Source organism: Petaurus breviceps, unplaced genomic scaffold (genome assembly GCF_028583685.1).
Source record: "Petaurus breviceps papuanus isolate PSGF00001 unplaced genomic scaffold, PetGlider_PUasm1.0 90762, whole genome shotgun sequence".
NCBI classification, from domain to species: domain Eukaryota; kingdom Metazoa; phylum Chordata; class Mammalia; order Diprotodontia; family Petauridae; genus Petaurus; species Petaurus breviceps.
Window position 1 is genome coordinate 5,124,884 of NW_027187339.1, and position 13,838 is coordinate 5,138,721.

A 13,838-nucleotide genomic window follows, 5' to 3' on the forward strand; every position below is an offset into this window, starting at 1 on the left:
GTGTGTGTGTGTGTGTGTGTGTGTGTGTGTGTGTGTGTGTGTGTGTGGCTCATTTTCCCCCAATGCCAGTTTTTCTTCTTTGCCCAGGCCTATGGGAAATATTGACAAATATTGTCAATCACACACACACACACACACACACACACACACACACACACAATGACAAAAATGTAAATGGAAAGCATGACTGCAGAACAAATAAAACTGAATGCTGTGAAATTAAGATATCTATGGTTGGACCCAATTTTAAAAAGACATAAGAAGGCATTTCCTCCATTCTTTATAGAGGGGGAAGACTGTACACATGGAATACTGCATATAATATGTAATGATATACTGGTTAGTTTTTGTGGACTGCCCTCCCCCCTTTTTTTAACCTTTGTTATAAGCCATGGTAATTGCTGATTAACTGATAGGGAGAGGGGGGAGCTAATGGGAAACACAGGTGGCATTAAAAACAAAATTATTAAAAATGTTAAATGATAGCTGATTCGTTGGCCGATGAAGTAAAACATACAGGGTACGTAATAGCCAGCTGGAGGAAAATTCAGACCTAATATTGACATCTTATCAGCTCTCAAGCCTGCATTGTGTCTGACTACCTCATGGACGATTGCTGGAGGAGAGGTGAGTCTTGAAGGCAGGAGAAGGAATAACAGGGTTAGAGCTCCAGGGAGAGTAAAAGGACAGTAGACTCAGTAGCAGAAGAAAAACAAACAAACCAAAAAATAAGCCCCCCCAAAATATGGCTGACCACTAAGGAGAGAAAGGGAGAAAACATCTCAGAGAAACTTTGCAGGGTACCTAGGGCTGACCACTCCTACTTCTTGAGCTCTCTCCGGCTCCACATCTACAGACTAAAGCAGGGGCATTTTGTACAGCAACAGTACCTTCTCTGTTATCTCCTTTATTGAAGCTACAGTGGTCACATCAAAATGGCCGCTTCTCCTTTTATAGTCGATGAACAGGCAATCTTTGACCCCTCGCTCAATGGCCTGTTGGGAGGCCTTCATCACCTCTGAAAGACACAACAAAGATATGAATGGCTCTCTTTCCTTGAAGTTACCCTAAATCCCTCTCACTACTACTTAGGATAACATCTTATTCTAGTAACCTGGTTCTGGGTCACAACCCTTCCCATACTTTAAGGTGCCCCAAAGTCTTCTCTCTCTTTTCTATGTTAGATACTCCTTGGTTTCCTGTCATCTTCTCATAAAATCTTTCCCCAGACTTTCTAATAATCTTATAGTTTCTTCTGAGTAAATTTAATTTGTTATTTCTAATGCTAACTTGTTATCCCAAACAAAGGTATAGTAGGAAGAATAAGAGAGACACAGTAGGAGTAAGTATTCTTACAGATATCACTGTGGTCACCAGTGCTCGCTAAATGAGGCCGTTCTGTCTTCCCAAGAGGTCTACTTACCCAGAGGACATCTGCAAAACTTCCCAGGAGCCTCCTTCACCAACATGTCCTTCACAGCATCAAGTAAAGGTCCTAGGATCAAAACAGGCCTTGGAGAAGTGCAGTCCACCTTCTGCACCCGCTGATAAGCCAGGCTGACTGAATCTGAAAAGGAAAAATCAAGGAATGAGCAGGGGGTTCAGAGAGGGAAGAATAACTCAATCCTTAACTTGGACCAGAATTAATCCTAGTTTGTCAGAAAGGAAGAGAAGGCTAAGGAAGACATCTCTTACACACACATAAACACACACACACACACACACACACACACACACACACACAACTGGTCAGTTAATTAATAAGCATTTGTTAAGTGATTACTAATGGGGGAAACAATATGCAAAAAATGATGTGAAAGCTACATACAGGATAATTAGGTAGTAATCAACAGAGGGAAGGCACTAGAACTAAGAGGGATTTGGGAAAGGCTTCCTGTGGAAGTTGGGAATTTAACTGGAATTTGAATTCAAGGAAGCAAGAGAAGGCATGAGGCAGAGATGGAAAAAGAAAGCACCTCAGCCAGTGAAAATGCCCAGGAGTCAAAAGATGGAGTGTTTTGTTCAAGGAAGAGAATGAAAGGCACTATCACCGATTTCAGATTTTGTGGGAAAGTATATGGTGTAAGAAGACTAGAAGGAAGAAAATGGGGGAAGGGATAGGTTATGAATCCAGAGGATTTTATATGTGATCCTGGAGGTGACAGGAAGCCACTAGAGTTTACTGTTTTGGTTTTTTTAGGGGGGAAAAAGGGGACAACATGGTTGGTGCTTTAGGAATCACTCTAGTGGCTGAATGGAGGGCAGATTGGAGCGGAGAGAGACTTGAGGCAAGCAGATCCAACATCAGGATACTGTGGTGGCAGTGTCAGAGGAGAAAAGGATCCATATTTGAGATGTGTTACAAAGGTGAAATCAACAGGCCTTAGCAAAGTTTAGATATGGGGACTAAGAGATAATGAGGAACTATGGGTGACACCAAGGAGCCTGAGGGACTGGGAGGATGGTGGTGGCTTCAACAATAATAGAGAAGTTTGGAGGCACGGGCTCTATTTGCAGGAAAAGTAATAAGTTCAGTTTTGGCCATCTTAAGATATCTACAGGACATTCAGTTCAAGATGTCTAACAGATAGTTGGAGATTTGAGACTGGAGGTCAGCACAAATTAGGATTTGATACACAGATTCAAGAATCATCAGCACAGAGATGATAACTGAACCTATGGGGAGCTGATGAGATATACTATAGTAGTATAAAGGGAAGTGAAGTAGTATAGAGGGAGAAGAGAAGAACACCCAGGGCAGATCCCTGTGGGACATCTATGTCATCATCTGGTGAGGAGCCAGGCAAGGACATTGAAAAGGAGCCATCAGATTACTATCCTGCCCACACCATCTGATCCAGCCAAACTTGGACTTGTCCCTTGTACCTGGCACTCCATCTTGGGTCTTCCTGCCTTCACATTGGACATCCCCCATGCATGGAATGCATTCCCTCCTCACCCCTCCCTTGTAGAATCAATCCCTCAGTTCTTTCAAGACACAGCTCAAGTACCATCTTCTCCAAGATGCCCTTCTTGGTCCACTCCATGAGTGAGTGCTTTCCCTAACTTTCTTGTATTAACTTATAAATACCTTGTATTTATTCCATATAGGCTTATTATAAGGGATCTTGAAAGTCTTGGTGTGGTTTTCAGCTATAGTTTAAAACTGCACCAAGATTTTGGGACACCTGTATATCAAAAGGTTGTCTCCCCTGCACCTGTGATATGAGGAGGCTGGACTAGATGAGCTCCAAAGGCCTAAGGGCTCTAGTTCTACATCTGTGATCTTATGAAAGACTGCTGTGGGTTAAAACGGCTCAGGAAAGGTTCATGGAAGGGAAATGGCTGAAGCTGATTCTGGAGAATAAATAGGCTTTGGACAAAGAGAACTAGGGGACATTAAAAATTATGTTGTGGAAGGCGTTCAGTCTCACACTTCCCTCGTAACTCACTAGGAATCAAGTCAACAAGCACTTATCAGCACAATCCTCAATTGCTATTTCTTGAATGGAATAGGATAGGAAATAAAAAAAAATTTTCCCCCAACAATTAACCATTGCTAGTCACCGATGGCTATGATTCACTGTACAGAAATTCTATCATGGAGAGTGGGGACAAAGGTGTCACAATGCTAACTTTTCCTTCTGTTACCTGTGTATAAAGAATCCTTTCATCATTCATACCTTCTATCCATAACTCTCCCCGTACCCCTGAGTCTGACTATCCCACCCCACATGAAATACACAAGACCTCTATAGAGCATGAGGAGTATAACACATGGAGGTCAACCAAAAAAGTACTGGATGCAGCTTAAAGTGGAGAGGGGAAGGGAAACTCAACCCAATGTTTGGAAAGAAAAGCAGGAAGACACCTGTTTGAAATCTATGACTGATTAAAACCAATCAACATAAGCTGTTGCAGTAAGAACTGAGAACTACCATGCCTTTGGAGGGGCCTTGGGAATACTCCAACAAAAGTGGTGGTTCATCAATGCTTACTGGGTCAAATGGTGATGACCTAAGCATGATCATCCCCTGAGCCCCTCCCCGAGATCTTCAACCAGCAGCCTACAACTTAGCCTGGAAAGGAAACCGAGGGATAGCCAGCCAACCTCAGGCCACCAAAGTCACTTGCCCTCCAGGAAGGGAATGGAGTCCGTGCTGATGGTGTCCAGAGCCAGCAAATCTTTGCTATCCTTAGAGCCATTCCGTTTATGCTTTTGTTTTCTTCGAAAGAAGGACCTCCGCGCCGCAGCAGACAATGTCTTTGAAGAGTTGTTTTCGTCTTTGACTTCAGACATGCTGTGCCTCCTGGAGACTTCCTGGTCCATCCTATGGTAAGAAAAGGTACAGCTGAATGTAAGCGTAGGCAGAAAACTCAAGGACCATCTAGCCTAGTGCCACCTGACATCAAACAGTTAAGAGCAGAGCAGAGCAGGTGTGAGACCCAGGACCTCCATCACAACAGGTGCCTTAGAGAGATTTGTCCACCTGAAGCTACTTTCTTCATCCACTCATTCTGTTATATAAAGGTACCATTCCTCTTTGGTCACTGATACTAGGAGTCAAATACATGCCTTAGAAGTAAACTGTCTGGTAGCAATCAAGTTTCCCCATATGCAGTTATGTTTTTGGAGGGGCACTAATTGACCAGTATTATGGCCAGATACAGGTCTAAACAAGTTCTGCTATAATGATAATAATACTATTTTAAACAGTTTGTGATTTCCTCAGTGTGAGCACTTAGCTGCACAGATGTGGACGGCAACCCTTTCGTGCCCTAAGAGAGGGCTTCATGAGCTGCTGCCGTCAAAAAATAATTTCAAAATCACCTGGTGGTCAGCCCCCTAGGGAAAAGAGTAATAAGTAACAGCAGCTTAATTTACACAGCTTTGACAGTTTAGGCAATGCTTCCGAGCTCATTTTAGCATCACAAAAATCCTATGAGAGCAAGTATTTCACTGATTTTAAGCCAGAGAGGAAAACTAAGTCTAGCAGAGAACTGGATAAGTCCCACTGGACTTGGGAGTCAAAAAGGTCTGAGTCTATCCTGCCTCAGATATTTACCAGCTGTGTTACCCTGGACAAGCCACTGAACCTCTCAGCCTCAGTTTCCCCATCTGTAAACCGAGGATATTAATAGAACCTACCCCCCCAGGGCTGTTGTGAGGATCAAATGAAATCATATGGGTACAGTTCTTTGCAAACCTTAAAGCACCATATAAATGTTTCTTTATTAAAAAGGTTGAATGACTTTTCCAAAGGCTCACAACTAGGACGTGGACCCAAATTCCATAACCTACTTAAAAGAAATACTGTCCTATATTCTAGGCTTCTACTATATTCTACCATGTTACATAGAATCTCAGTGAGATTTGAAACCCCTGCAGGCCATATTTGAGCACTGGACAGGTCTAAAATAAAAGGAATAGCATCTATTCACACATTGCAGTAATGGGAAGCCCAGGAATGGGGCAAAGGAAGGGAATTCACTATTAGCTCTTTTGATTCAATAGGCTCATGTATCCGAAGTCATCTTCTCTCTTTCCTCTCTTACCCCTCCATAGCACTAATCAATAATCATATCCTCTAGAGCCAAGGTGTCAAACACAGCTGGGTAACATTCCTAAGGACAGCCCAATCCAGATCAAAATCCAACTGGGTAATACCGTGTTTCCCCGATAATAAGACCTATCCCGAAAATAAGCCCTCCCCCAAAAATAAGCCCTATTGAGCACCGTGCGCGTCATCCTGTTCTTCCCCAGTGATTTGCTTATTGAATAAAGGTACATTTTTTTGTTCACATTTACCTGTTTATTAAAATTGCTGTCAATGTTCATTAAAATAAGCCCTCCCCTGAAAATAAGCCCTCTGGTGTTTTTCTGTCCAAAAAAAATAATAAGACAGTGTCTTATTATCGGGGAAACATGGTAGTTCACTAAATAAATGTAATTCAATAGAACCTAGCTAATGTTGAGATGTGCTCTTCTAAGCCAAGATGCAGCCTGTAGTGATTCTTACGTTTGGTTTAGGGGCCCCCTTTTCTATGTGAGTTTGATCCCACTACTCCAGAGTTTTCCTTCCCAACAGTATGCCTTCTATTGTGTCTTTTGATTCTAATACTCCAGAGACCCCATCTTGTAAAAGGCAGAGGTGCCTCCAAGTCATATGAACCAAGGTTGAGTCTTACCTCTGACACATACTAGCTATGTGACCCTCACTTAAGTTTTCAGGGCCACCGGGCAACTCTCTGAGACTAGAAGATATACAAAAAGGATGTATCTGCATTAATAGTAGAGAGAACATTAATAGTAGAAGGCCCAGGAACTCTCTCCTCTCCCACAATGACCATAAGGCCCATTTTTCTCCACCTCTACACCCCCTTCTCCCTCCTCTCTGCCCCTGGGGGGCTAAACATCCTCTCACATGTATTTGCTGGGGATCTGGCCTCTTTCCAGTTTCTGGGCATTCTCATCTAGTTGCCAGGCCATCCAACAGCCAAAGGTACCCTGAGGGAGGGTGTCGTCAATATAGAGGATGTCATCCTTCTTGAAGTTCAGCTCCTGATCCACTTCTGCCAATCGGTCATACAGAGCCCTGGGCCAGAGGGAAAGGAGAAGAGCATCAGTACTTGTCTTTCCTTATGTTCTTCCATAGGCAGTCCCCCAAAGCTAGGATACATCACACCCCCTTCCATCAGATCCAGAGGTGGTGCTCTGAGCAAGGTGCTATGCTTCCTGACTTGTCAGAGACCCCCCTCCAAACGAGGTCAGGAGCTCCCCCAGGGCACAAACTGTCTCTTGCTGAGTAGCCCAAGGGCATCCCAAAGCAGAGAAGATGCTTCCCCCCATCAGACAGGATCTCCCTAGAGGCTGTGTTCTGTAGCCCTTCTTTCACAATGTTCCCCTGTATCAGAAATCTTCAAAACTCAGGGCGGCTAGGTGGCTCAGTGAGTTGAGTGCTGGCCCTGGAGTCAGGAGGACTTCAGTTTGGATCTGGCCTCAGACACTTAACACATACACACAAAAAAACCTAGTCGTGTGACCTTGGGCAAGTTGCTTAACCCCAATTGCCCTCCAAAATGCAAAAAAAAAAAAAAAAAAATCTTCAAAACTCAGTGTAAGGGGTTGATAATGAGAGATGAAGCCATAAAGAAAAATTAAAGCCACTATCTCCTGAGCTTCTTGGACCTGAAGTCCAAATCTGGTGTTCTGCCTTGTCCCTCAAACACTTGAGAAGCTTTGTCTTGCCACTAAGATAAAAAAAGTCTAAAAATGAATTAATATCCATCCTTATGCCCCCACCTCCACCCCACCCAGGGACAAGACATGGGGAGATTCTGAGCAGAGACAGGCTGTACTTCAGCATCTAGCCAAAAGGCAACTCGGGTCTTGTGAAAGAGATGGGGCAATGTAACCAAGATAAGGAGGGAAGCAGAAAATTGGGAAAGAATTTTTACAACCAGTGTCTCTGACAAAGGCCTCATTTCTAAAATATAGAGAACTGAGTCAAATATATAAGAATACAAATATTCCCCAATTGATAAATGGGCAAAGGATATGAACAGGCAGTTTTCAGAGGAAGAAATTAAAGATATTTATAAGCATAAGAAAAAATGCTCTAAACCACTATTGATTAGAGAAATGCAAATCAAAACAATTCTGAGGTACCACATCTCACCAGTCAGATTGGCTAACATGACAAAACAGGAAAATGATAAATGCTGGAGAGGATGTGGGAAAACTGGAACACTAATGCACTGTTGGTGGAGCCGTGAACTGATCCAACCATTCTGGAGAGCAGTTTGGAACTATGCCCAAAAATGTGCATACCCTTTGACCCAGCAATGCCACTTCTAGGGCTATATCCCAAAGAGATCAGAAGTGGGAGAAAGAACCATATGTACAAAAATGTTTATAGCAGCTCTTTTTGTGGTAGCAAAGAATTGGAAATTAAGGGGGTGCCCATCAATTGGGGAATGGCTGAACAAGGTGTGGTATATGAATGTAATGAATATTATTGTGCTATGAGGAGCAGATGGACTTCATATTTACCTGGAGAGACTTATATAAAAGGATGCTGAGTGAGGGAAGCAGAACCAGGAGAACTTTGTCCACAATTATAGACACATTATATCTGTGATGACTGACTTAGACAGACTGGGCTCCTCTCAGCAATGCAGGGCTCTAAGACAACTCCAAAAGACTCATGATGGAAAGAGAGAGCCACATCCAGAGAAAGAACTAGAGCCTGAATGCAGACTGAAGCAAACTGCTTGCTCTCTCTCGTGTGTTTTGTTTTGCTTCATTCCTTCTTTCTTGTTGTTCACTCCATTGGTTATAATTCTTCTTTATAACCTGACTAATGTTTAATGTGAAGGTATTTGTAGAACCTATTGCATGCTGTCATGGGGGTTGGGGGGAGAGGGGAAGGTTGGAGGAGAGGGAGGGGGAGAAAATTTGGAACTCAAAAGTTTGTGGAACTGAATGTTGTAAGCTAAAAGTAAATAAACAAGTAAAATAAAATTAAAAAAAGAAAGAGATGGGGCAGACCACCCCCTGCCCCTGAGTACCTAATGTAGAAGCCATCTCCTGGAATGTCCTTGACCTTGTTGAAATCCTCCAGGCGATACTGCACTTTCACACGTATATTTTCCCCAGGTTTCAGCATCTCCAGGTAGGCTTCCTCAGCAGTTTTATTCCTCATGTCCACAGAACCATACTGTCAAGGGAAAGGAGAGGAAGACTGGGGATGAGGACAACCAGAGTGCTGAGGGTCAGGAAGGCAAGGTCAAAGGAGAGAAAGAGAGACAAGAAGAAGACAGATACAAAAGGAGAGAAAGAGAGATGGAAGGGCAGGGGGGGGGAGAATCAAGAAAGAGGGAGAAAAGGGGAGGGAGGGAAAGAGAGAGGGAGAGACAGAGAGATAGAGAGTGATGGGCAAGAGAAAGGAATATAGGAAGAAAGAACAAGACAGAAGAGAGAAAAACAGGAAGAAAAAAACAGAGAGAATAAAGACAGAGAGAGGAGAGAGAGAGAGAGAGACTAATAAAAAAGATGAAAGGAAAGAGGGAAAAGAGAGAAGACTGAGGAGAAAGAGAGGGAACAAGAGAGAACAGAGACAGAAACAGAGAATCTGCCTAGTCTGTTCCTAGATGGCAGGTCCTTCCATTTTAAACTTCCTGAGCCTCTTCTTGTCTCTTCCTCTGAGTATCTTTGGCTGACACCCTCCATCCTCCCTCCACGGCTTATTCCAGGGAAGCTGAGTCCCTGAAGCAGAATATGACCTCCCGGAAAACAAGGATCTTCTCATTTTTGTCTTTGTACTCCCAGTTCCTAGTACAGCACTTGACACACAGTAGGTATTTAATAAACACTTAGGAAATGAATAGAATCTGCCCTCTCTCTAGATCCCACACGGCCTCTCAGAAGAACCGAGGTCTCCAAAATTGGTACCTGCACCTTCTCATGGTTCTTGTGTTCATTTCCATGTCCTTAACATTTTCCCAATCCTACCTACACTACCCATGGTTATCATGCTGTGGACTTCTCAAATATGGGAAGGATATCCTTCCTGTTAGACTGGGGATCCCCTCAAGGATTAGGACTATGTGTGTCCCAGTGAACCATCAGTAAGTTATTTTTTATGCCTTTACTATGTGCCAGACACTATGTTAGGCTCTGGGGATAATAAGATAAAAGACGGACCTTGCCCTCAAGGTAGTTACATTCTATTAGAGGATACAACATGGACAAAAGATACACAATGCAATTTTAGAGATACCACACAACCTGTGTGGGGCTTGAGATCAGCCTCACAGAGAATGTGACATTTGAACCAACAGTGATGGGAACAGGGTTTTTCTTATCAGATCAGGGACTCCCAAAGAGCTGAGAAGTCCAGATTCCAAGTGGGAAGTTCCCATCAGGGAGAAATTCTTCATTTAATTAGCATAAGTCCTCACCTCAAGTATAAGGTCCCCTGGCACCAGCCCCTCGGGACCACTGGCAGGACTACCATCTTCCACGTCTGCCACAAACACCCCGTGCAGGTTTCCACCACATATCTGCACACCAAGTTCCACCTGGGACTTTCTGATGATGACAACTCGAGGTTCTGGGGTTCTCTTGTTGGCATCCGCCAAGATCCTTTGGAGGAAGAATTAAGAAGTTAACTGTCTCTCAATCATCCACGCAGACCCCTTCTCAAAGGAGAAGTGGTCTCCATGCCATGGCACAGGAAGCCTATCCTTAGAAGGTAAAGGAGCAGTCTTTAGTTTCCTCTTTTCTAGAAAACTCTTGAAACAAGAGGCTAGAACAGACTAAATATGAAGGATCCCTCCAGCTCAAAGACCTAAGGCTGTAATGCCAGGACTTCCCTTCCAAAAGCTGCCTTGCTTATAGCCATGAATGGTTAGCTCTCTAAGACAGAAAACAGGAGATAATCTAAAAAATATCATCTGGTCTTGAAGTATATTTCTTATTTTCTTTTCTGTCATACATTTATATTCCTAACTATATTCTACTTAATCAATTATTAAAAATAGTCTCACTTCCTAGCAGTTAGTGTCAAAAGAACCCAGCTCACAGGTATGATGTAACAGGGAAAGGAGAGAATCCCCACTTACAAAATAGTCACCAAACTAGCTGTGTGACCTTGGGCAAGTCGCTTAACCCCAATTGCCCCCCCCAAAAAAAAAAGAAAATAGTCACCACACCCCTTTTTTGTGGAAGCAAAGAAATGGAAAGAAAGTAGATGTCCATTGATGGGAAACCATTAAACAAATTCTGCTCTGTTAATATAGTGGAATATTATAGCACCATAAAAAACCAATACAGAGAAGCTTGGGATGACTGTTATGGACATACATAGAGTAAAGTGAGTCAGCAGGGCCGGGAGACCCTTTACATGAGGACCACACTAACATAATGGAAGACAACCTCAAAAGACATCAGACCTCTGCTCAATCCATAATCTAATCATGTTGCAGTGAGCTGCAGGTGAAGTGGAGAGATGGGAACCCAATGCATTATCTAATCATGTTGCAGTGAGCTGCAGGTGAAGTTAAAAGGTGGGAGCCAGAGGAGCAGAATGAAGCAGGTTTTGTCAGACACCGCCAAAGGGTTGATTTGATTGGCTTAGTCGTACCTCTGTTTTGTGAGGGAGGGCTCAGGAAGGGAGTGAGCAGGAGGTGAAAGCTTTCTAAAATAAAGCATTTAATTTAATCAATAAAGCATTTAATTTTTAAAATGAAATAAAGTTTTTAACAACTTTTTAAATGAGTTTGGGAGAATTAGGACACCTGAGTTCTAGCCTAGTTCTCTCCCTCTGCACCAAACTAGCTGTGTGACCTTGAAAACCTTTTAGAAACAAAGCTAGATGATCCCTAGAGGCTCCCTTCAGGATGAACATTCCTGGAGTCTAAGTCTTAATCAAAAATGAGCTGAAGATAACCTCACCTTTGCTCTCACCCAGCCTTTCCCCAGCCATGTCTATGATCCTATCCTACCAAATTGTGGTAGTGAGAATATCAGGTGTGTTTTTCAGAGTTTAACAGAATAGATGTGTTATGGCGCAATAGCCTGGGCTGTCCATTGGGAGGCAGTGTGGTCACACCCAAGTTATTCTGGCTCAGTATAAACTCACATTTGAATGAGCTCAACATCCCCTTCTGGGTTGGGAAGGTCATTTGAGGGCAGGCCAAGGACAAGGTACAAAGGTCATTACTCAAAAAAACCACAGATAAGTGAGAACTGATTGTGCTCTGAATCTCTGAGGGAAAGACTAAAATGGGGGGCTCATACCCAATGGCCAGGTTCATTTCACCTAAGTCATGGCCTACAGCGTGATGCTTAACTGTCTGGTGTACATGGCTGCTCAAATCCATTTTAATTTCTGCATCAGAGTGAACAAGTACCTTGCCCCAAAATGGTCTGATTATCTAGAGTCCCCCTCAAGGCAAAGAGAGGGGCCTGTGGATAAGGAGGTACCAGGGGCTGACCTGATGGAATTCCGAGGGCTGGTGGTAGGCGTGGTCTGCTTGGATGTTGGCGTTATGGTCCCCTCATCCTGCTCACTCACTGTGTCAATGATGGAATGGCTGTCTGGAGTGGCAGACCCACTGCCTTGTGGGTTGGAATGACTGCTCACAGGGTCCAGTCGAGAGCTATAGAAAGAGAGAAAAAAAAAAACGTTGGGGCAGAATTCATTTCTCATCACTGTCATCACTACCCCAGACCCCAAGCACCATAGCCCAAATCTCTACCAATGGCCACAAATCAACAATGTGATAAAACTAACATTGTCAAGGTTTTTGCATAAATAGAAGCAGTTTTCAGAAGAAGGGACATAACAGTGGCATTGTCTTCTGTCCAAGTCAGGCCACATCTAGAGCACTGCTGTGAATACTGGGCACTACATTTTAAGAAAGACAAGCTAGAGCATGGTGAAGGACCTAGAAAATGTGTCGTGGAAGGAGCTGAGTCTGTTTAGCCTGGAGAAGAAAAGACTTAGGAAGAAACATGATATCCGTCTTTATGCATTTCAGTGACTGTCACAAAGAAGAGGGATTAGGCTTGTTTGGCTCAGTCCTAGAGGGAAGAATCAGGAACCATGGGAATAAGTGTCAGAGAGGAAGGTTTGGGGACAAAGGGCAACTCTTACTAATAATTAGACCTGCCCCAAAGTAGAATGGACTACCTTGGGAAGTAGTGAGCGTCTCATCACTTTAAGGGCCTCAAACAGAGGGTCAAATGACTGTGTGTTTGTTGTCTGTAAAGTTACAAAGGGATTTAGTGTCCGGGTACAAATTGAACAAGATGACCTCAGAGGTCCGTTCCAATACTGAGTTTTTAATTTTTCAATCATGGAGGCTTTCCTTTTAGGGGGAGAAAGAAATTTAAGCTGTGACTGAGAATTAAGACAACAATCTTTATCTACCCTAAAGCAAAATCCTGGACAAAGAATATATATATATAGTTCAAAAGACTGAACAAAACTCTGGTTTACACCCTCCCCTCTTTGATCCTCTCTTAATTTCTACCCTTCCTCTCAAGGATATTAAATACCACCTTCTTTGTGGCCATGTTGGACCTATCATAGGCACAGAACCTCACACTGAAAATGTATCCAATAAACACCTGCTCAATGACAAATCAAAATGAGGCCAGTTCATACAGCCCGAGAATTCATGCAGAACTCGGGCCACATTCCCCAGTAACTGTGCCCCCAGAATAGGGCCTTTAAGGCAGGGATAACCCAACCACGGGCTCTCAGATCTAAAATGGAGGAGAATCTAAATATGGTGTAGCAGATGGAATTGGGAAGGTCTGACTTCAAATCTAACCTCTGATACTTGTTACCTTTGTGACCGTAAGCCATTCATGTGACCTAAGCCTCAGTTTCCTCATCTATAAAGTGAAGAGGTTGGACAAGATGACCTCTGAGGTTATTTCGGTTCTAAATCTTTAAACCTATGATTGTTTTTCTTCCTCTCCTCCCAAAGACAGGGTATTAGCCAGCAGGTAGAGTCACTTAAGTGATGAGTAGCAGGCTGGATCCATTCACGACCAAGCCACACCAAAAAAGAAGATCAAAGATTTAGAGCTGGAAAGGACCTAGAAGGTCATGGGGCCCAACCCTCATTTTACAGATAATGAAACTGAGTCAAAAAGAGGTTAACCAAGTCACCCAGGATCCAAGAGTTAGTAAGTTATCTAAAGCAGGATACTGATCCTATAGCTTCCTGAATGAATACAAGTCCAGTGTGGTCCAGTGAATGGAACACTGAGCCTGGAGTAAGGAGTCATTTGAATCTGAGCTCAAATCTGACCTCAGACA

At 43.3% G+C, this 13,838-nt stretch overlaps 1 protein-coding gene across 4 annotated transcripts in view; it reads right to left on the reverse strand.

Annotated features, from left to right (window-relative positions):
• The window catches only part of DLG5 (discs large MAGUK scaffold protein 5), a 170,109-nt gene that overhangs the window by 6,237 nt on the left and 150,034 nt on the right, over positions 1 to 13,838 (reverse strand). For all 4 annotated transcript variants that reach the window (XM_069068328.1, XM_069068326.1, XM_069068327.1 and 1 more), the window contains 7 exons: positions 12,001 to 12,165; positions 9,964 to 10,147; positions 8,572 to 8,720; positions 6,426 to 6,596; positions 4,135 to 4,331; positions 1,424 to 1,567; positions 891 to 1,018 (listed from right to left, as the gene is read on the reverse strand). In XM_069068328.1, the coding sequence (XP_068924429.1) occupies positions 891 to 1,018; positions 1,424 to 1,567; positions 4,135 to 4,331; positions 6,426 to 6,596; positions 8,572 to 8,720; positions 9,964 to 10,147; positions 12,001 to 12,165 (1,138 nt within the window). The remainder of the gene's footprint in view (positions 1 to 890; positions 1,019 to 1,423; positions 1,568 to 4,134; positions 4,332 to 6,425; positions 6,597 to 8,571; positions 8,721 to 9,963; positions 10,148 to 12,000; positions 12,166 to 13,838) is intronic.